The sequence below is a fragment of the Schistocerca americana genome, chromosome 7 (genome assembly GCF_021461395.2).
Source record: "Schistocerca americana isolate TAMUIC-IGC-003095 chromosome 7, iqSchAmer2.1, whole genome shotgun sequence".
NCBI classification, from domain to species: Eukaryota; Metazoa; Arthropoda; class Insecta; order Orthoptera; family Acrididae; genus Schistocerca; species Schistocerca americana.
In genome coordinates, this window is record NC_060125.1 from 77,282,225 (window position 1) to 77,304,259 (window position 22,035).

Consider the following 22,035-nt stretch of genomic DNA (forward strand, 5'->3'; position numbering starts at 1 on the left):
CATGCTCCTTATCCCTGTGACGAAGCATCTGTACTCGGTCTAAAATCCTGTGACACATTGGGATGGAGTAGTATGTCTGCATAAAGTAAGGTTTTCTTTATTTTGTCAAAGTCTGCTCAACATCAATCAGTCCATATCCATGAATTGTTTTTCCTCAAAAGATTGAGCAGTGCGTCAATATGCATTAACTGATCTTGAATGAATTTCCTAAAAAAAAAAAAACCCAAACCCAAATATGCCTTGAGTTGTTTTTTATTCTGTTGTGGAGGAAAATGTTTGAATGCATCAAGTTTTCCTGGATCAGGTAGTGTACCCTGTGGTGAGATAATATGACGCAGGAATTGGACCTTTTCTTTTCCAAACTCCCAACTTTGTTAAATTAACTGTGACCCCATATTTTGCAAATTGGTATAATACTTGTGCCAAAAGCCTCACATGTTCTTCCCATGTGGGAGTAGCTGTTAACATGTCATCAATCGACATATAGAGTGACTCTCCTGAGGAATTCTGGCCTCTAAACTTTGTCCAGTGTGGAAATGAAAACATTTGCACTCACATTTCAAGCCAAAAAGCAATCCACAATATTCATAGCTTCTGCCCCAACGCACAAAGGCTGTGTACTTCCTGCTATCTTCAGGTAATGCTATTTGCCCATATGACACTTTAAAATCAATTATTGTGAGGTATTTAACATTGTGAAATTTCAGTATTGTTCTTCAAGGTTGTCAGGGTGTGTCCTGACAGGAACAATGATTTTGTTTATACTTTAGGTGTCAGGCACAAGCCTGATGCTACTGTTGGGCTTGGCGATAGCTAAAATAGGGCTACAGTATGGGGATTAGGAGGGTTGTATGATCTTCCAATTTGTCATCCTTTCAATTTCTTTCCTCACAACTTCTCTTTCTGCCCAAGGAATTGGATATGAAGAAAAGCAGAATGTTTCGTGTGGGTAAACGTCCATTTCATAGTTGTAACCCTTTATTACCCTGGGGGACCTTCTAAATACTTGCACATACTGAAGTATTACTTCTTGTAACACCTCCTTCTGATCCTCTGAAAACAGGTAGATTCACTTACCCTGGTTCAGACAGTCTCCGGATTCATGTCTTCTTCAGGCAGTTGCTCACCCCTTTGTGTATCAAGAAACAGTGCCTTTGGATATGAGAATTGTACTCTGATATCAGTGTATTTTCTGTTGTGCCGGTTTTAATTAAATTTACGACACATTTTTCCATGACCATAAAAATATACTTTAAAGAAAAACTGGGTATTAATGCCTGAAGTTTAACTGCTTTTGACTAGCTCCCCTCCGCAGTCAGCATACGACAATTCTGCTCTGGAAAAGTTAGTACATGACATAGTCTTTGCAGCTCGTTAAACAGATCTTGTGATATTTACATTTGTCAATGCACCCATATCAAGTACCACAGGTATATCCATATCACATATCCAGGCATTAATTACAGCTTCCAATGACTCCTCATTATCCTTACCTAAATTGTTTACATCTTCCTGACACAGTTCTTCTTTCATGTCGACTCCTTGGTCATGGCTGAGAAAGTAATTTCGAATAAACTGCATACCCACACCACTTTTATTGGTCTGTGAATCGGAGCTTAGTGCGACCTGTTTGAATTTTCTCCTGATTGGTTGGGGTCAGCATCTTCATTGTGAGTAACTTTAGCTACTTGCAGTTGTGGGCTTGACCTTACCAGTTCGTTTCCTATATTTCCCTGGAATTAAATTCTTCTTTACCTTGAACACCACTGGATATATGATTGTTATCCCATTGATTGTAATTGCCAGGTGGAGGACTGCCGGATGGTCTGTGTGCAGTCAGTTCCTGCCAGTTATTGTACAGTTATTGCCACCTGCAGAGGGTGCATTGTGAATTTGTGGCCACATCCCCTCTGTTTGGTATAAACCACTCTATTGTAATTCTATTTGTGATTTCTTTTGAAACCTCATTTGTACTTTTAGTTTCTCCAATTACCATAATTATTTCTTGTATTACTGTTGTTGCACAGGGCATACAGATACCAACCATGTTGGATATTGCTACCATTGCCATTCTGCTGTTGACTATTTTGCAGAGCTGCTGCGTATGAATGTTCTGTGATTGTGATGGTCCCTGTTCATGTATTAGGTCAGTTGAGTCGAGTACAGATAAGATGTACCCTATATCATTTTCAGGTGTAGTGATCAGATTTTCCCTGATACGAGCAGGCAGGCGACTTTTCAGTATTTTCAATATTTCCACATGGGAAACTGGGTTTGTCCAATACTTGGTTTTGTTTAAGTATATTTCAAAATACTTCCTCAGTCTCCCCTGTTTACTACTGAATCATGATGGCTTAAAACCTCTGCTGGATGGCTATGGACCAATATTTGTCCAAAAAAGTCCATTCAAATTGCTCATAGGTATGACATCTCTCAGCCATATCTGTTGGTCACAATAAAAAATTACTTTGTGTGTACCATATGACAAACTGAATCTTCTGTGGATCTGTCTAGTTGTGGGGTAACCCACTGTGAAAAGCACTGATAAACACTACTGGACTTGTTCTCTTACCCTGTGTTGAAAAAATCGGAAATTACTTATGAAGGAGCAGACACTCACCCGCTAATAAAGTAGACAAACATGTAGTGTTGTCTGTTGCTGCCATGGCATTGTTCGGTTGCACATTATTATACTCTGGATATGTTTGTGCTGCTGGTATTGACAGTGGCAGTGCCTGTTGTATTTTGTAATTTCTTTCGTCTTGGTCTGAAGGGCTGATAACATGTGGTTCTTACCACTATTTATCCTGCCCAACCGAACTTGATTGCTTGCTATTGGTGTCTCTCTTCTGACATCTGTAACATTAGTTAGACTGCACTGCAACTTCTCTTCTGCTGCCTTTAAGCCTTATGCTTCTCTGCAACCTGATGTGCGAGGGTCATCCATTTATCATTCCCACTTTGGCTCTGTCCTCTAAATTCTTTATCTTCTTTTCAATTTTTTCTTGTGCTTTCTTCATGGACTTAGTGCCTAAATCTAAATTATTCAATTTTACTGACAGCTCCTGTACTTCTTCCAGCAAATCTTTACATAAAGATTGCAACTCATTAACAGTACCTGTTGTACTATCTATATTTCTCTTACATCTGAACCTGCATGTCACTCATGATCATTAATTTACCTGCCATTTCCCCTTGTGCCTCACTTATAGGTGACACTTTTTGATCTACGTTGTTTATCTCCTGAGACAAATGGCTCTGAGCACTATGGGACTTAACATCTGAGGTCATCAGTCCCCTAGACTTAGAACTACTTAAACCAAACTAAACTAAGGGCATCACACACATCCATGCCTGAGGCAGGATTCGAACCTGCGACCGTAGCGGTCGCGCGTTTCTCTCCTGTGACAAATCAGTGAATAACTCCACCTTTAATTTCTTCCCCATATCTGCAAGTTTGCTTATTAAATCATTAGAAAGATCAGTGCTTAGACTTTGACTTAAATTATTGAACCTCTGTGATAAATCATTCTTAAAACCACAAAATTTTTCATCAAGTTTCTCGGTTTGTTGCATAGAAAAATTCTTAAATAAATTCTACATTAGATCAATGAGGCCTTTATACATGTCCCGCATTGAACACATTGATGATGCATCAGCATTTTATGTACCTGCCGTGTCTTGTTCTGTCACATTTGAAACACATTCTCGTGCCATGGAGAAACTGAAATTTACTGATTCCACGCTAGCATGTCTTTATTGGCTGCATGCGAGAAAATGCTTCTCAGCGAGGGATTTGGAAACCAGTCTCATCTGCTAGGAGCATGGTAGCATTATGAAGAAGTATAACATTGTCATCAGCATAAATTGAATTTGTGTAATGTTCCTCGCTGCTGTCAATATGACTGACGTTTTCAGTGTCACTGTCATTTGCCATTGCACCCATTGCAGTGACATTTTGTATCACTATACTATTTTCATTAGTTTGACAGCCTTTTTAACTGGTACCATTTTTTAAAACTATTTTTTAAAGTTATAAATATGAAATAAAATTGTGAATTTTAATCTTAAAATTGATTGTGAGAATTTTCCTGATCAGTACATGATGTATCCTATACTAGTATTGCAGATTATTGTTGCTGTTTACAATTTTTGTGTCCAAAAAATCAAAATAATGTTAATCCCTATTTCTATTGCTTAAAAAAATGCTTCCGATTTATAGCCTGATAGAGTAAGGTATGGACTACTTTTGATTGAGGCATTACCAAGCACAGTCATGGGATCTAGTTAGAGTTCTTTCCTGCCATATAGGTGATCTTCTTAAATGTTATCAGTACAATTCCTCCGGTTAACCATTTGTAATTTATGCATACCATGTTGTGTTTGCCCTTGATTTCCTTTCAGCAGTGTTATTCCAATCACGAAACAAAAAAATAAAAAACAATTAGTACAATAGAATGTTACGAAACATGATTTATATTGTTTTAATATTGCACCTGTTTAATCTGTCTGGCACTGTATGGGGAGTGGTCACCAGTTCTACCAATTAATTAGTAATTTTAAGAACAGTAATTACAATGGAAATTTTCTGGTGCTGCACAAGAGGTGCAACAATTTGAGTTCGCTCAGGAGCATGTATCTTTGCTAATTTCCGCACAGCAGTGCACATTCCAGACAGCCAGGCTTATGGTTTTTTATACAGGGTGTTACAAAAAGGTATGGCCAAACTTTCAGGAAACATTCCTCACACACAAATAAAGAAAAGATGTTTTGTGGACATGTGTCCGGAAACGCTTAATTTCCATGTTAGAGCTCATTTTAGTTTCGTCAGTATGTACTGTACTTCCTCGATTCACCGCCAGTTGGCCCAATTGAAGGAAGAGCAAGCACTTCGGTGCTTGTGTTGACATGCGACTCATTGCTCTACAGTACTAGCATCAAGCACATCAGTACATAGCATCAACAGGTTAGTGTTCATCATGAACGTGGTTTTGCAGTCAGTGCAATGTTTACAAACGCGGAGTTGGCATATGCCCATTTGATGTATGGATTAGCACGGGGCAATAGCCGTGGTGCGGTATGTTTGTATCAAGACAGATTTACAGAACGAAGGTGTCCCGACAGGAAGACGTTTGAAGCAGTTGATCGGTGTCTTAGGGAGCACGGAACATTCCAGCCTGTGACTTGTGACTTGGGAAGACCTAGAACGACGAGGACACCTGCAATGGACAAGGCAATTCTTCATGCAGTTGACGATAATGCTAATGTCAGCGTCAGAGAAGTTGCTGCTGTACAAGGTAACATTGACCATGTCACTGTATGGAGAGTGCTTCGGGAGAACCAGTTGTTTCCGTACCATGTACAGCGTGTGCAGGCACTATCAGCAGCTGATTGGCCTCAACGGGTACACTTCTGTGAATGGTTCATCCAACAATGTGTCAATCCTCATTTCAGTGCAAATGTTCTCTTTACGGATAAGGCTTCATTCTAACGTGATCAAATTGTAAATTTTCACAATCAACATGTATGGACTGATGAGAATCCGCATGCAATTGTGCAATCACGTCATCAACACAGATTTTCTGTGAACATTTGGGCAGGCATTGTTGGTGATGTCTTGATTGGGCCCCATGTTCTTCCACCTACGCTCAATGGAGCACGTTATCATGATTTCATATGGGATACTCTACCTCTGCTGCTAGAACATGTGCCTTTACAAGTACGACACAACATGTGGCTCATGCACGATGGAGCTCCTGCACATTTCAGTCGAAGTGTTCGTACGCTTCTCAACAACAGATTCGGTGACCGATGGATTGGTAGAGGCGGACCAATTCCATGGCTTCCACGCTCTCCTGACCTCAACCCTCTTGACTTTCATTAATGGGGGCATTTGAAAGCTCTTGTCTACACAACCCCGGTACCAAATTTAGAGACTCTTTGTGCTCGTATTGTGGACGGGTGTGATACAATATGCCATTCTCCAGGGCTGCATCAGTGCATCAGGGATTCCATGCGACGGAGGGTGGATGCATGTATCCTCGCTAACGGAGGATATTTTGAACATTTCCTGTAACAAAGTGTTTGAAGTCACGCTGGTACATTCTGTTGCTGTGTGTTTCCATTCCATGATTAATGTGATTTGAAGAGAAGTAATAAAATGAGCTCTAACATGGAAAGTAAGTGTTTCCGGACACATGTCCACATAACATATTTCCTTTCTTTGTGTGTGAGGAATGTTTCCTGAAAGTTTGGCCGTACCTTTTTGTAACACCCTGTATAAATGAAAAATCTGTAACATATAAGATTGTATTATTAGCTGATAGTTGTTTGAGTCTTGAAGTTATGTATCTCCTCTTCTTCTTTAAAGCCAGTGTTATGGCGTCCAGCTTACTCTGCTTAAATTTATTGCTTCTCCAAAGTATTACAGGTACCAGTGACACAGATAGATAGATCAGGTGAAATAAAGAACTAAGAAGTGACATTGATTCCACATCATAAGAATTAATATATTTCGCATTATTAGTGAGCTAAGCTGAAATTTACATCATCTCTCTATCACAAACAGGAACAACAACAGTACGAGACTGATGAAACATCCACTTGAAGTTTTTACAAAACATAATAAAATCATTGTTCTTCACTTTTTCTTGCTATCTCCAAAGGCTTGATTGCTATGGACATACCGCATTTTAATCTTTGCTGCAAACTACTTAGGTGCATTAATGGATAAAAATAAACAAAGATAAATAAAGCATATATTCATTTAGGTAAACCAGCATTAGTCCCAATACATTATATAAAGTGAAGTAATTGCTATAATCAGACAGACCTTCTCAATAGGGGTGTTCTCAAACACTTTGACACAATACATTCAGTCTCATTAACAGTGTCATCCACTTGTTTTATGTGGGTAGAATTTTTACAAACCTACAGATGATGAGCAGGGTGGAGAGGCTGCTGTGCAGGGGACATGAGGCTGGGTAACCCAACTGCTTCTGGTTAGTTTTTGTATAAGATTGTTTTTTGAACTCACTTTTTGCTTAAAATCTTGGTAGTGTTGTTTGAAAGATGAAGTTCTATCTAGTTTTACACCAAGATGTTTGTCCTCACATCCTTGGGTTGAAGTGACCTGTACTTCCCTTTTAACCTTCCTCATCCTATCCCTTTCTCCTCCCCAAGGAAGGAATAAAATAAATTTCAAATTATACTTCAAATACTTATATAATCATCTGTCAATAAGCAACAGTATTTTGCATTATAGTTGGTGGAAAGGTGTAGAGAGATCATGTGTGCCTCATAAGGGTTAGTTATTGTCACAAGTGGCACAACACAGTTTTATTGTTGTGAACTAAGTCAGCAACAGATAAAACAACCTGCAGCTCATTTTGTATGGGATGTTATTCCCAGTATTACATCAGTTTAAAATGGTGCAACATGAAGAATAATGTAGCACATTCTGATGATGTAATGATAGACATTAAGTTGTTGAGCAAGGCTCCTCAGCAGTAATATGCTGTATCTCTGTGCAGGCAAAGTCTTGTTCCAGTTCTTGTCTGATCATCACTATTTAACTGTTCTGATAATTCTCAAAGTCTTTCAGTGTTAGTGTTGGAATGATCACTTCAATTTCTACTAACATCTTCGTCATAACTGGAATGCAATCCATGATCGTACTGCTGAAGTAATGTTACTTTCTAGTAAATAGCGTTATTTATATCTGTGATACAATTTTTCATATCTTGAAAAGTTTTTAATGCAATAAAGTGAAATGAATGGAGTGTGAAATAATTGAAGATGCACTGACATGAAATTAAATCAGAACAAACCATTTAGATGTGCTAAATCCACAAAATAATGAATATGTAGTGACTATTGTCACAACATACACTCCTGGAAATGGAAAAAAGAACACATTGACACCGGTGTGTCAAACCCACCATACTTGCTCCGGACACTGCGAGAGGGCTGTGCAAGCAATGATCACACGCACGGCACAGCGGACACACCAAGAACCGCGGTGTTGGCCGTCGAATGGCGCTAGCTGCGCAGCATTTGTGCACTGCCGCCGTCAGTGTCAGCCAGTTTGCCGTGGCATACGGAGCTCCATCGCAGTCTTTAACACTGGTAGCATGCCGCGACAGCGTGGACGTGAACTGTATGTGCAGTTGACGGACTTTCAGCGAGAGCGTAAAGTGGGCGTGCGGGAGGCCGGGTGGACGTACCGCCGAATTGCTCAACACGTGGGGCGTGAGGTCTCCACAGTACATCGATGTTGTCGCCAGTGGTCGGCGGAAGGTGCACGTGCCCGTCGACCTGGGACCGGACCGCAGCGACGCACGGATGCACGCCAAGACCGTAGGATCCTACGCAGTGCCGTAGGGGACCGCACCGCCACTTCCCAGCAAATTAGGGACACTGTTGCTCCTGGGGTATCGGCGAGGACCATTCGCAACCGTCTCCATGAAGCTGGGCTACGGTCCCGCACACCGTTAGGCCGTCTTCCGCTCACGCCCCAACATCGTGCAGCCCGCCTCCAGTGGTGTCGCGACAGGCGTGAATGGAGGGACGAATGGAGACGTGTCGTCTTCAGCGATGAGAGTCGCTTCTGCCTTGGTGCCAATGATGGTCGTATGCGTGTTTGGCGCCGTGCAGGTGAGCGCCACAATCAGGACTGCATACGACCGAGGCACACAGGGCCAACACCCGGCATCATGGTGTGGGGAGCGATCTCCTACACTGGCCGTACACCACTGGTGATCGTCGAGGGGACACTGAATAGTGCACGGTACATCCAAACCGTCATCGAACCCATCGTTCTACCATTCCTAGACCGGCAAGGGAACTTGCTATTCCAACAGGACAATGCACGTCCGCATGTATCCCGTGCCACCCAACGTGCTCTAGAAGGTGTAAGTCAACTACCCTGGCCAGCAAGATCTCCGGATCTGTCCCCCGTTGAGCATGTTTGGGACTGGATGAAGCGTCGTCTCACGCGGTCTGCACGTCCAGCACGAACGCTGGTCCAACTGAGGCGCCAGGTGGAAATGGCATGGCAAGCCGTTCCACAGGACTACATCCAGCATCTCTACGATCGTCTCCATGGGAGAATAGCAGCCTGCATTGCTGCAAAAGGGGGATATACACTGTACTAGTGCCGACATTGTGCATGCTCTGTTGTCTGTGTCTATGTGCCTGTGGTTCTGTCAGTGTGATCATGTGATGTATCTGACCCCAGGAATGTGTCAATAAAGTTTCCCCTTCCTGGGACAATGAATTCACGGTGTTCGTATTTCAATTTCCAGGAGTGTAGAAGCAATTATGAAAGACAGAATAATGAATCATTTGAATAAAAGCAACCTTCTGCGTGAATCAGTTTGGTTTCCAAAGAAGAAGTACAGAAACAGCCATAGCAGAATTCACAAAAGTGGTGCTTGATGCTCTTGAAAAGAATAACTAAAAAAGTTAGACTCATTAAGAATAAGAGGTTGAATGACCTTTTGACAACTGTATTTCAACTAGTAGTAACACAGAAATTTTAAGCAACTTTCATGGAGTGTTCAGTGAAATCTTTTCACTTAAAACAATATGTAACAAAATGATTGGATATGTAACAGAATGACTGGTGGTCTTAAATGAATAACTCAAGATACAAAACCTTCTAGTGCCAGAAAAAGGCAATTCCATGATGATCTAAAATATAACAAAATTAGGCATTTTATTGAATATGTTAGTTGTTATAAAGCTATATTTCAAAAATTTGTGAAAGCAACTAAATAAATGGCAAACAATAATTTCATTTAAAAAAATATAAATAAGGCAATGGCTGTTTGGTCAGTTGTGAAATCAGAGTTATGTGCTAGAATTAGTACTTGCAAAATATCTAGTATTAACTAGATGAGACTTGTAAATATCAGAGTGTTTGAATCAATTCTTCAAAATGTAGTGAAGATAGACATTGATGTAGCAGAATATCATAATAAAGTAAAACATTTTTGGACTTCAACAAGAAGCTCAATATCTTACAGATTTTAAAAATGTTTTGATAAGGAAGTGGAAAACATTATACTGTCAATAACACTAAAAATATGCTGTGTGGGAAAGGATGCCCATTACGGTGAATAAAACAGTATATCATGTAATACCTCCACTAATTCAAATAATCAACCAATCTTTTGCATAGGTGTGCTTTTCTGATGTATTGACATGCCAGTACGCAGAAGATAGACCTCTGTTCAAGAAAGAGTCAAGGAAAGTCTTAGGAAACTAGCAATCTGTGTTGTTCTTCCAATCCTATCAAAAGTCCTGGAGAAAGTAGCTGTAATCTGGACTTAGATCTTTTCTTTTTTTTTCTGTTTTGTTCTTCCAAGTAATCTGTTTGGATTCCAACAGGAGAAAAAAAACACTTGATGCAGTGAACATCTTTCTTTAAAATATAAGTAAAGCACTGAATCAGAGGAGTAAAGTTGCAGATATCTTCTAAATTCTGACAGAAGGCTTTGATTTAATAAATAATGCCATGTTTATTTACAAATCCGATAAATATGACATTAAGGGTAATGCTCTGCAATGGCTTGCATCATACCTGCAGAACAGAAAATTAAAGGTAACTGGCTTTTCAAATCTAGTGAACTATATTCAAAGTGCATAAGGAGTGCATCAAGGTTACCCATGAATGTAAATTCCCCAACACTCATCAGTTTTGTTTAAAGACAATACTTCTATTTTAATTGAAGGTGATAGTGCTGAAAAAATGCTGAACTCTATTGTGGGTTCACTTAGTATCCTAGAAAACTGGCTTCAGTTAAATGGGTTGAAACAGAACCTTAAAAACCCATTTGGTACACTCGAAAAAGGATGATTCAAAATGTGTGGAACTTAAAATGCAGCAAAATAGTCAACATATGGAAGAAGTTGATGTGATCAAATTCCTTGAATTAAATGTGGTCAAGAACTCTAGCTGACATATGCAGATTGACTTTTTATCAAAAAAATTAAATAGTTTTGCATTTGCTAGCAATACTGCCATGAGTACTTGAAAAATAGCATATTGTAGCTATTTTGAATTTGTATTTAGTTGTGAGATAGTTTTCTGGTAAGTTCAAGCAATGTATCTTGAATACTGAACTTTCAGAAGAAAATTGTCATGATGTGACTTACCAAATGAAAGCGCTGGCAGGTTGATAGACACACAAACAAACACAAACATACACACAAAATTCTAGCTTTCGCAACCAACAGCTGCTTCGTCAGGAAAGAGGGAAGGAGAGGGAAAGACGAAAGGATGTGGGTTTTAAGGGAGAGGGTAAGGAGTCATTCCAATCCCGGGAACGGAAAGACTTACCTTAGGGGGAAAAAAGGACGGGTATACACTCGCACACACACACACACATATCTATCCACACATATACAGACGCTAGCAGACATATTTAAAGACAAACAGTTTGGGCAGAGATTTCAGTTGAGACAGAAGTGCAGAGGCAAAGATGTTGTTGAATGACAGGTAAGGTATGAGTGGCGGCAACTTGAAATTAGCGGAGATTGAGGCCCGGTGGGTAACGGGAAGAGAGGATATATTGAAGAGCAAGTTCCCATCTCCGGAGTTCGGATAGGTTGGTGTTGGTGGGAAGTATCCAGATAACCCCGACGGTGTAACACTGTGCCAAGATGTGCTGGTCGTGCACCAAGGCATGTTTAGCCACAGGGTGATCCTCATTACCAACAAACACTGTCTGCCTGTGTCCATTCATGCGAATGGACAGTTTGTTGCTGGTCATTCCCACATAGAATGCATCACAGTGTAGGCAGGTCAGTTGGTAAATCACGTGGGTGCTTTCACACGTGGCTCTGCCCTTGATCGTGTACACCTTCCGGGTTACAGGACTGGAGTAGGTGGTGGTGGGAGGGTGCATGGGACAGGTTTTACACCGGGGGCAGTTACAAGGATAGGAGCCAGAGGGTAGGGAAGGTGGTTTGGGGATTCCATAGGGATGAACTAACAGGTTACGAAGGTTAGGTGGACGGCGGAAAGACACTCTTGGTGGACACTCTTACCAACTGACCTGCCTACACTGTGATGCATTCTATGTGGGAATGACCAGCAACAAACTATCCATTCGCATGAATGGACACAGGCAGACAGTGTTTGTTGGTAATGTGGATCACCCTGTGGCTAAACATGCCTTGGTGCACGGCCAGCACATCTTGGCACAGTGTTACACCGTCGGGGTTATCTGGATACTTCCCACCAACACCAACCTATCCGAACTCCGGAGATGGGAACTTGCTCTTCAATATATCCTCTCTTCCCATTACCCACCGGGCCTCAATCTCCGCTAATTTCAAGTTGCCGCCACTCATACCTCACCTGTCATTCAACAACATCTTTGCCTCTGTACTTCCGCCTCGACTGACATCTCTGCCCAAACTCTTTGTCTTTAAATATGTCTGCTAGTGTCTGTATATGTGTGGATGGATATGTGAGTGTGTGCGAGTGTATGCCCGTCCTTTTTTCCCCATAAGGTAAGTCTTTCCGCTCCCGGGATTGGAATGACTCCTTACCCTCTGCCTTAAAACCCACATCCTTTCGTCTTTCCCTCTCCTTCCCTCTTTCCTATGCATCCGCACATATGCAGACACAAGCAGACATATGTAAAGGCAAAGAGTTTGGGCAGAGATGTCAGTCGAGGCGGAAGTACAGAGGGAATGCTTTCGTTTGGTAAGTTACGTCATCTTTGTTTTTAGATATATTTTTCCCACATGGAAAAATATATCTAAAAACAAAGATGATGTGACTTACCATACGAAAGCGCTGGCAGGTCGATAGACACACAAACAAACACAATCATACACACAAAATTCTAGCTTTCGCAACAAACGGTTGCTCCATCAGGAAAGAGGGAAGGAGAGGGAAAGACGAAAGGATGTGGGTTTTAAGGGAGAGGGTAAGGAGTCATTCCAATCCCAGGAGCGGAAAGACTTACCTTAGGGGGAAAAAAGGACAGGTATACACACGCACACACACCCATATCCAACCAAACATACACAGACACAAGCAGACATTTGTAAAGGCAAAGAGATTCAGCAGAGATGTCAGTCGAGGCAGAAGTACAGAGGCAAAGATGTTGTTGAAAGACAGGTGAGGTATGAGCGGCGGCAACTTGAAATTAGCGGACGTTGAGGCCTGGTGGATAACGAGAAGAGAGGATATACTGAAGGGCAAGTTCCCATCTCCGGAGTTCTGACAGGTTGGTGTTAGTGGGAAGTATCCAGATAACCCGGACGGTGTAACACTGTGCCAAGATGTGCTGGCCGTGCACCAAGGCATGTTTAGCCACAGGGTGATCCTCATTACCAACAAACACTGTCTGCCTGTGTCCATTTATGCAAATGGACAGTTTGTTGCTGGTCATTCCCACATAGAAAGTTTCACAGTGTAGGCAGGTCAGTTGGTAAATCACGTGGGTGCTTTCACACGTGGCTCTGCATTTGATCGTGTACACCTTCCGGGTTACAGGACTGGAGTAGGTGGTGGTGGGAGGGTGCATGGGACAGGTTTTACACCGGGGGCGCTTACAAGGGTAGGAGCCAGAGGGTAGGGAAGGTGGTTTGGGGATTTCATAGGGATGAACTAAGAGGTTACGAAGGTTAGGTGGGTGGCAGAAAGACACTCTTGGTGGAGTGGGGAGGATTTCATGAAGGATGGATCTCATTTCAGGGCAGGATTTGAGGAAGTCGTATCCCTGCTGGAGAGCCACATTCAGAGTCTGATCCAGTCCCGGAAAGTATCCTGTTACAAGTGGGGCACTTTTGTGGTTCTTCTGTGGGAGGTTCTGGGTTTGAGGGGATGAGGAAGTGGCTCTGGTTATTTGCTTCTGTACCAGGTCGGGAGGGTAATTGCGGGATGCGAGAGCTGTTTTCAGGTTGTTGGTGTAGTGGTTCACCGTATACACAAATGGAGCAGATTCGTTTGCCACGAAGACCTAGGCTGTAGGGAAGGGACCATTTGCTGTGGAATGGGTGGCAGCTGTCATAATGGAGGTACTGTTGCTTGTTGGTGGGTTTGATGTGGACGGACGTGTGAAGCTGGCCATTGGACAGATGGAGGTCAACGTCAAGGAAAGTGGCATGGGATTTGGAGTGGGAATAGGTGAATCTGATGGAACCAAAAGAGTTGAGGTTGGAGAGGAAATTCTGGAGTTGTTCTTCACTGTGAGTCCAGATCATGAAGATGTCATCAATAAATCTGTACCAAACTTTGGGTTGGCAGGCCTGGGTAACCAAGAAGGCTTCCTCTAAGCGACCCACGAATAGGGTGGCGTACGAGGGGCCATCCTGGTACCCATGGCTGTTCCCTTTAATTGTTGGTATGTCTTGCCTTCAAAAGTGAAGAAGTTGTGGGTCAGGATGAAGCTGGCTAAGGTAATGAGGAAAGAGGTTTTAGGTAGGGTGGCAGGTGATCAGCATGAAAGGAAGTGCTCCATCGCAGTGAGGCCCTGAACGTGTGGAATATTTGTGTATAAGGAAGTGGCATCAATGGTTACAAGGATGGTTTCCGGGGGTAACAGATTGGGTAAGGATTCCAGGCGTTCGAGAAAGTGGTTGGTGTCTTTGATGAAGGATGGGAGACTGCATGTAATGGGTTGAAGGTTTTGATCTACGTATGCAGAGATACGTTCTGTGGGGGCTTGGTAACCAGCTACAATGGGGTGGCCGGGATGATTGGGTTTGTGAATTTTAGGAAGAAGGTAGAAGTTAGGGGTGCGGGGTGTCGGTGGGGTCAGGAGGTTGATGGAGTCAGATGAAAGGTTTTGTAGGGGGCCTAAGGTTCTGAGGATTCCTTGAAGCTCCGCCTGGACATCAGGAATGGGATTACCTTGGCAAACTTTGTATGTGGTGTTGTCTGAAAGCTGACACAGTACCTCAGCCACATACTCCCGTCGATCAAGTACCACGGTCGTGGAACCCTTGTTCGCCAGAAGACTGACAATGGATCGGTCAGCCTTCAGATCACAGATAGCCTGGGCTTCAGCAGTGGTGATGTTGGGAGTAGCATTAAGGTTTTTTAAGAAGGATTAGAGACAAGGCTGGAAGTCAGAAATTCCTGGAAGGTTTGGAGAGGGTGATTTTGAGGAAGAGGAGGTGGGTCCCGCTGTGACGGAATACGGAACTGTTCCAGGCAGGGTTCAATTTGGATAGTGTCTTGGGGAGTTGGATCGTTAGGAGTAGGATTAGGATCATTTTTCTTTGTGGCAAAGTGATATTTCCAGCAGAGAGTAAGAGTGTAGGACAGTAAATCTTTGACGAGGGCTGTTTGGTTGAATCTGGGAGTGGGGCTGAAGGTGAGGCCTTTCGATACGACAAAGGTTTCGGATTGGGAGAGAGGTTTGGAGGAAAGGTTAACTACTGAATTGGGGTGTTGTTGTTCCAGATTGTGGTGATTGGAATTTTGAGGTTTTTCGAGGGAGTGGAGCTGGAAGTGGGAGAGACTGGGTTTGTGTGCAATGAGAGGAGGTTGAGGTTTGCTGGAAAGGTTGTGAAGGGTGAGTGAGTTGCCTTCCGTACCCTCTGGCTCCTACCCTTGTAACTGCCTCCAGTGTAAAACCTGTCCCATGCACCCTCCCACCACCACCTACTCCAGTCCTGTAACCCGGAGGGTGTACACGATCAAAGGCAGAGCCACCTGTGAAAGCACCCACGTGATTTACCAACTGACCTGCCTACACTGTGAATCTTTCTATGTGGGAATGACCAGCAACAAACTGTCCATTCACATGAATGGACACAGGCAGACAGTGTTTGTTGGTAATGAGGATCACTCTGTGGCTAAACATGCCTTGGTGCACGGCCAGCACATCTAGTCACAGTGTTACACCGTCCGGGTTATCTGGATACTTCCCACTAACACCAACCTGTCAGAACTCCGGAGATGGGAACTTGCCCTTCAGTATATCCTCTCATCTCGTTATCCGCCAGGCCTCAACGTCCGCTAAATTCAAGTTGCCGCCGCTCATACCTCACCTGTCTTTCAACAACATCTTTGCCTCTGTACTTCTGCCTCGACTGACATCTCTGCCGAATCTCTTTGCCTTTACAAATGTCTGCTTGTGTCTGTGTATGTGTGGTTGGATATGGGTGTGTGTGCGAGTGTATACCTGTCCTTTTTTCCCCCTAAGGTAAGTCTTTCCGCTCCCGGGATTGGAATGACTCCTTACCCTCTCCCTTAAAACTCACATCCTTTCGTCTTTCCCTCTCCTTCCCTCTTTCCTGATGGAGCAACCGTTGGTTGCAAAAGCTAGAATTTTGTGTGTATGATTGTGTTTGTTTGTGTGTCTATCGACGTGCCAGCACTTTCGTATGGTAAGTCACATCATCTTTGTTTTTAGATATATTTTTCGACGTGGGAAAAATATATCTAAAAACAAAGATGATGTAACTTACCAAACGAAAGCATTCCCGATGTACTCCCGCCTCGACTGACATCTCTGCCCAAACTCTTTGCCTTTACATATGTCTGCTTGTGTTTGTATATGTGCGGATGGATATGTATGTGTGTGTGCAAGTATATACCAGTCCCTTTTTCCCCCTAAGGTAAGTCTTTCCACTCCCGGCATTGGAATGACTCCTCACCCTCTCCCTTAAAACCCACATCCTTTCGTCTTTCCCTCTCCTTCCCTCTTTCCTGATGAAGCAACCGTGTGTTGCGAAAGCTTGAATTTTGTGTGTGTGTTTGTGTTTGTTATTGTCTCTATCAACATACCAATGCTTTCGTTTGGGAAGTTACAACATCTTCACACAAATTTCAAGCTTTCGCACCCCACGGTTGCCTCTTCAGGAAAGAGGGAAGGAGAGGGAAAGACGAAAGGATGTGGGTTTTAAGGGAGAGGGTAAGGAGTCATTCCAATCCCGGGAACGGAAAGACTTACCTTGGGGGGAAAAAGGGACAGGTATACACTCACACACACACACACACACACACACACACACACACACACACACACACACATATCCATCCGCACATATACAGACACAAGCAGACATATGTAAAGGCAAAGAGTTTGGGCAGAGATGTCAATCGAGGCGGAAGTACAGAGGCAAAGATGTTATTGAATGACAGGCTAGGTTGCCGCTGCTCATACCTGACCTGTCATTCAATAACATCTTTGCCTCTGTACTTCCGCCTTGACTGACATCTCTGCGCAAGTAAAACCAGAAAATTCTCTCAGGCTTTTCTGATTTCTTTTGTCATCTAGAACTGTCCCAAAGCTAACTTATGTAGAGCTACATCTCCTTTCATCACATTTAAAATTTATCCTTGTGTCACTCTGCCATTGCCAGTCATCTTTAAAATGTGGACTGCTACATTATGGCAGACAAAATAGCATTCAGAAAAGTTCGTCATATGTGTTGTAGATTAGGTGACAAAACTGTGAAATTACTCATTCAATTGATCCCATACAAGCCACCAAAATTTGCAGAAATACAGTTCTTATTTTCATGAAGAACTATTTGTTAATCTCCTATTACAACAACTTTAGCACTGCACTCTCAAAAGAAACTTAATCAGCGAACCTTTTTTTTGTTCCCCATGAACACACAAAACAACTTTCCAGTGTTCAGCTTCTCAAGCATGTCACCAGTCTCATCAGCAGGAAAACCTTAAATCCCCCATCCATATCCGTATTCCACAATATTACAGTTACTGAGAAAATAAGAGAACTTCTTGCAGAGAAAGCAAATGAAATCCTCAAGGAAACTTACAATTGATCAATATGCAATAAAGTGACATTGAACATAAAGAACAAAAGTCATGGTTTCTCTGTTGAAGAGGTGTGAATACTCAAAGATACTTGCAATGTCATCAGCATGTTGTGGTCTTAAAATCCAGTTATCAGTCTGTAAAAGCCGGTGACCGTTAGTTACATACTATTCATACGTACACTCTGTTCACAGCTTTGAGATTCTTTTCTAAGGAACAAATGCAGAGAATATGAACATTGTTTTCAAACTGCAAAAAGGTCTATAAGAATAATTATTTAGAATAGTAGTCAAGCTCATTGTAAAGATTTGTATAAAACAGTTAGGACTTTAACTACACAGTGGGAAAGCATTTACCAATCAGTTGTTAGAAGATCTAGACTAAACTGTACAATAAATTCCCCAAAGAGATTAAAGAGATTACTAAAACAAGCTTAATTAAAAAAGCCGTTAAGAAGTACCTGTGAAGTAACACATTCTGTACAGTGCTGGATTATTTAGATAACTCAGAATAGGGGTTGTGTAAAGAATATAACACAGATAAATAATAATAATGATAACAAATATCTATGATTTCACATAAGGCTTTCACATTATATTTTTTCCTTCTACTTTATGTTTCTCAAAAAACCATACTCCCAGAGTTATGCAATGTATAGTACTAATACCTTACATTCTTTCTGAGCTCAGTGTGTCACTTGTTATAGAGGGATGCTGACTCAGCTTTTCAGGCTAGCAAATAGGAAGTTGCGATACATTATGAAACAGTGTGTGTGAAGTACTTGCAGTGTCTGGGAATGAGAAATGAATGAACAGTGTAGAACTGATCTTTTGCATAACTAAATAACTTGTTTGCAAACCAGTACTGTACACTAGAGATAAGCCAAATGAGGTAGCTGCTTTAAGGCTACGGCCGACTACCTGTCCCTCTTTGTCAAACTAGATCTGTTAGTATATAAATGCTTGTGTAAAAAACGGCCTTGCTGTGCTGGTACTGCGAATGGCTTATAGCAAGAGGAAACTACAGCCATAATTTTTCCCGAGGACATGCAGCTTTACTGTATGATTAATGCTACAGAAGAATGCTGAAGATAAGGTGGGTAGATCATGTAACTAATGAGGAGGTATTGAGTAGGATTGGGGAGAAGAGTAGTTTGTGGCACAACTTGACTAGAAGAAGGGATCGGTTGGTAGGACATGTTTTGAGGCATCAAGGGATCACAAATTTAGCATTGGAGGGCAGCGTGGAGGGTAAAAATCGCAGAGGGAGACCAAGAGATGAATACACTAAGCAGATTCAGAAGGATGTAGGTTGCAGTAGGTACTGGGAGATGAAGAAGCTTGCACAGGATAGAGTAGCATGGAGAGCTGCATCAAACCAGTCTCAGGACTGAAGACCACAACAACAACAAATTGTAATACTATGGCATGTACAAATATCCTTATAAAAGTGATCCACAGGTGAACAACACTACTACATTATTGCACGTCATTGGATTTTCATTGATTTAATCCCCATTGTGATCTATCATGTGTCTGTAACGGTCCATTTGTGTGTATTTTACAGTCACTGTAGATTTAAACTTTGCCTTCTGGCATTTGAAAATAGTTGCATACATTCCGTTGCCCAGGTATCTGGCTTCAGACTCCATTTCTTCTATAACAATGCCCGTGTCAGCCTGTAAAGTTGGAGACATCAATGACAAAGTTTCCAACTCTCAGAGGATTCTGTGGGTCAGTATATACATCTTAGGTGGGACATAAGCGGCGTGGAATAATCGCTCGTTGCAGCAAGTATCACAACATGCCATAATAACAGCACGCCAGTTTGGAAATATGCTGCATATGCCCCAGCATACAGTTTGTGTTCAAACAAATCAAAAATTCCACATGCAGAAGAAGGGTTGCAAAGCAGAATAAACTAAGAAAGTAAGTTCCTTTTTAAAAGTCACAGACATCATTTGGATTGAAAGGGTAAAGTATAACACAATGCATTATGCCAAAGTGATCTGTTACCCCTCGCCAACAACCCATTCATTTTGTTTCAGTGCATTCAATTCATTTCACTTATTTCCATTGTGACAGGGTAAGCCCTCTTTGTCCACTGATTCCATTGCCAAAGTGCTACTATTCCCAAATTAATTTAGAGTTTGGAACTCATAGGTTGAAACATTAGTGACACTGAAAGTTTGAGTCAGACTTCGAGGTGTGCTCAGACAACCTAATTGTTAAAGCGACTGTTCACAGTAAGTAGTAAGTCCATATTTGAGTTTCTGTCTTCCAGAGTTTGTCAATTTTCGCCAAATATTCATTAAAACGTCTTGTAATTTGTGTATTGGACCATTTTCAAACTCAATGCTTTGATTTGTTATCTGTCTTCAGATAGACTAAAAGTCAACTTAAAAATATACCGCTCATTGCATTTTATATTACAATTGAACAATATAGTCTAGTCTGTTATATTGCTTGTAACCTTTTCAGCCATTTCTGGTGGATGGATTCAAATTTGATCTCCGACTCTATGTTTTGATTACATCTTGTGATCCGCTTCGAGTATATGTTTACAATGATGGCCTTGTCAGGTAAAATTTCTGAATAATTTGAATATTCCATTGTAGTTTTAATACATCATTTATAATGTTTCAAGAGATTTTGAAGCTATTGGTTCTGCAGATTGTTGAGCATGCAAAAGCTAGATGTATGCAGAGCTAAGGATTATTTTTTTCAGTGCTTGTCTAAATTATTTTTATTAAAATTTACTTGACTCTTTATTACTTTCATAAATACTGTGTTCTCATTGTTCGTGGTATTAATCATAACACACTGTGTATTACTAATTTATAGTGTGATGTAAGATGATTGCTTTTAAACAGAAAGTTCTACAGAGTGACTCCTGTACAACAGACAAAAATTTTACTGAGAAAAGTTTGGTGCTGTATCTTATTTCCATCGTAAAGTGACTGCCCATAATTTAATTTCTTCTACTCATTAAAGATTTATATTGAAGAACTATTTTTGATATTCTGGTATCCCTCATTCAATTTATATAGCGTGAATCACATAAAATTTAGACCACAAATATTGCAGAAGTGGAAAATGCTGTTGATGTGTGGTTTTCACAGAATGGATTGGTACTCAGGGACTCACATTGTTAGCCAGTACACAAATTCTAATAAAACTTAGAAAGTGCATTTCTTGAGCAAGCATGCAGTTTTTAAATGGAACAATACCTATTGACATCAGCATACTAAAAGTAAGGTAAATTATAATGTCAGTGATGTTTGTCACAGGATTCTAATCTGAGTCGTTTATGAGATATCTTATTTTTAAAAGTTCCCACACTGACTATGGGCTGGACAGCCATTGTGTTGGTCCACATGTTCCTTCTAATCTACAGAGAAACGTCTTCAAGTATCCATGGAAGATGTCTGTTAGGAGGCTGGGACACTTGTGTATGTTCATTGTTCCATCTATCAAATACGGCCAATGAGCTGATTCTTCATCATCACATTTACGCTCCACGGACGTTGATGTGCCACCTGACAAAGCCAAAGCGAATTGTCAGCAGACCAACAATATATGTTTCTGCTATTTTACTTGTTCATGATTCTATGACTGATAAGTATGGCTTCATCAACTACCAAGACACATGATACATCTGGAGCATCATGTCTTAATGCCCATGTACAGAAGTTAACATGATCCTCATAAGCATTTCAATGCAGCTCCTGATAGAGAGAGAGATGGTAGGGATGGAACCTGTGCCGATGGAGAATGCATAAGACGCGTGCCTGACTCATACCATTTCCCCATGTGGTTGCATGGGAGCTAACATGCAGATTAATGGCAGCTGCAGCAAGAACATTGATTTCCTCCTCTTCTGTCATCACTTATTTCATTCTGTTGTATTGTGTTGGTATTACACTACCACTTTCATGCATATGGTTGAAGAGGTTGATAAATAGTTGCCAAGATGGTTGACGTTTACTGGAATATCTTGCTGCATAAACCGTAAAAAAATGAACTGCATTCTTTCTACACTCTCCATGCACCATGAGCATATTTGCTTTTTCTGCATTAATAAATCCCATTGTCCATTCATAACATACTATTTGGACTGTCACACACCAACTGATTGGCAAGTCGCAGTGCATTCAAGGGACACACAAGCTCACCGTAAGCAAACATGACAACATTGAAACTAGCAGCTATGCGGGTTGGACAGCACAAACAAGCGTCAAGTGTGGAGCTTTTCAAAGTACAATATGTCGTAAATGA

General features: G+C 41.5%; 1 protein-coding gene across 1 annotated transcript in view; it reads left to right on the plus strand.

The window, feature by feature from the left end:
- Positions 1-22,035, plus strand: part of LOC124622726 (tubulin polyglutamylase ttll6-like) — a 500,830-nt gene that overhangs the window by 109,131 nt on the left and 369,664 nt on the right. The window contains exon 7 of the mRNA XM_047148517.1: positions 20,239-20,339. Coding sequence (XP_047004473.1) covers positions 20,239-20,339 — 101 coding nt within the window. The remainder of the gene's footprint in view (positions 1-20,238; positions 20,340-22,035) is intronic.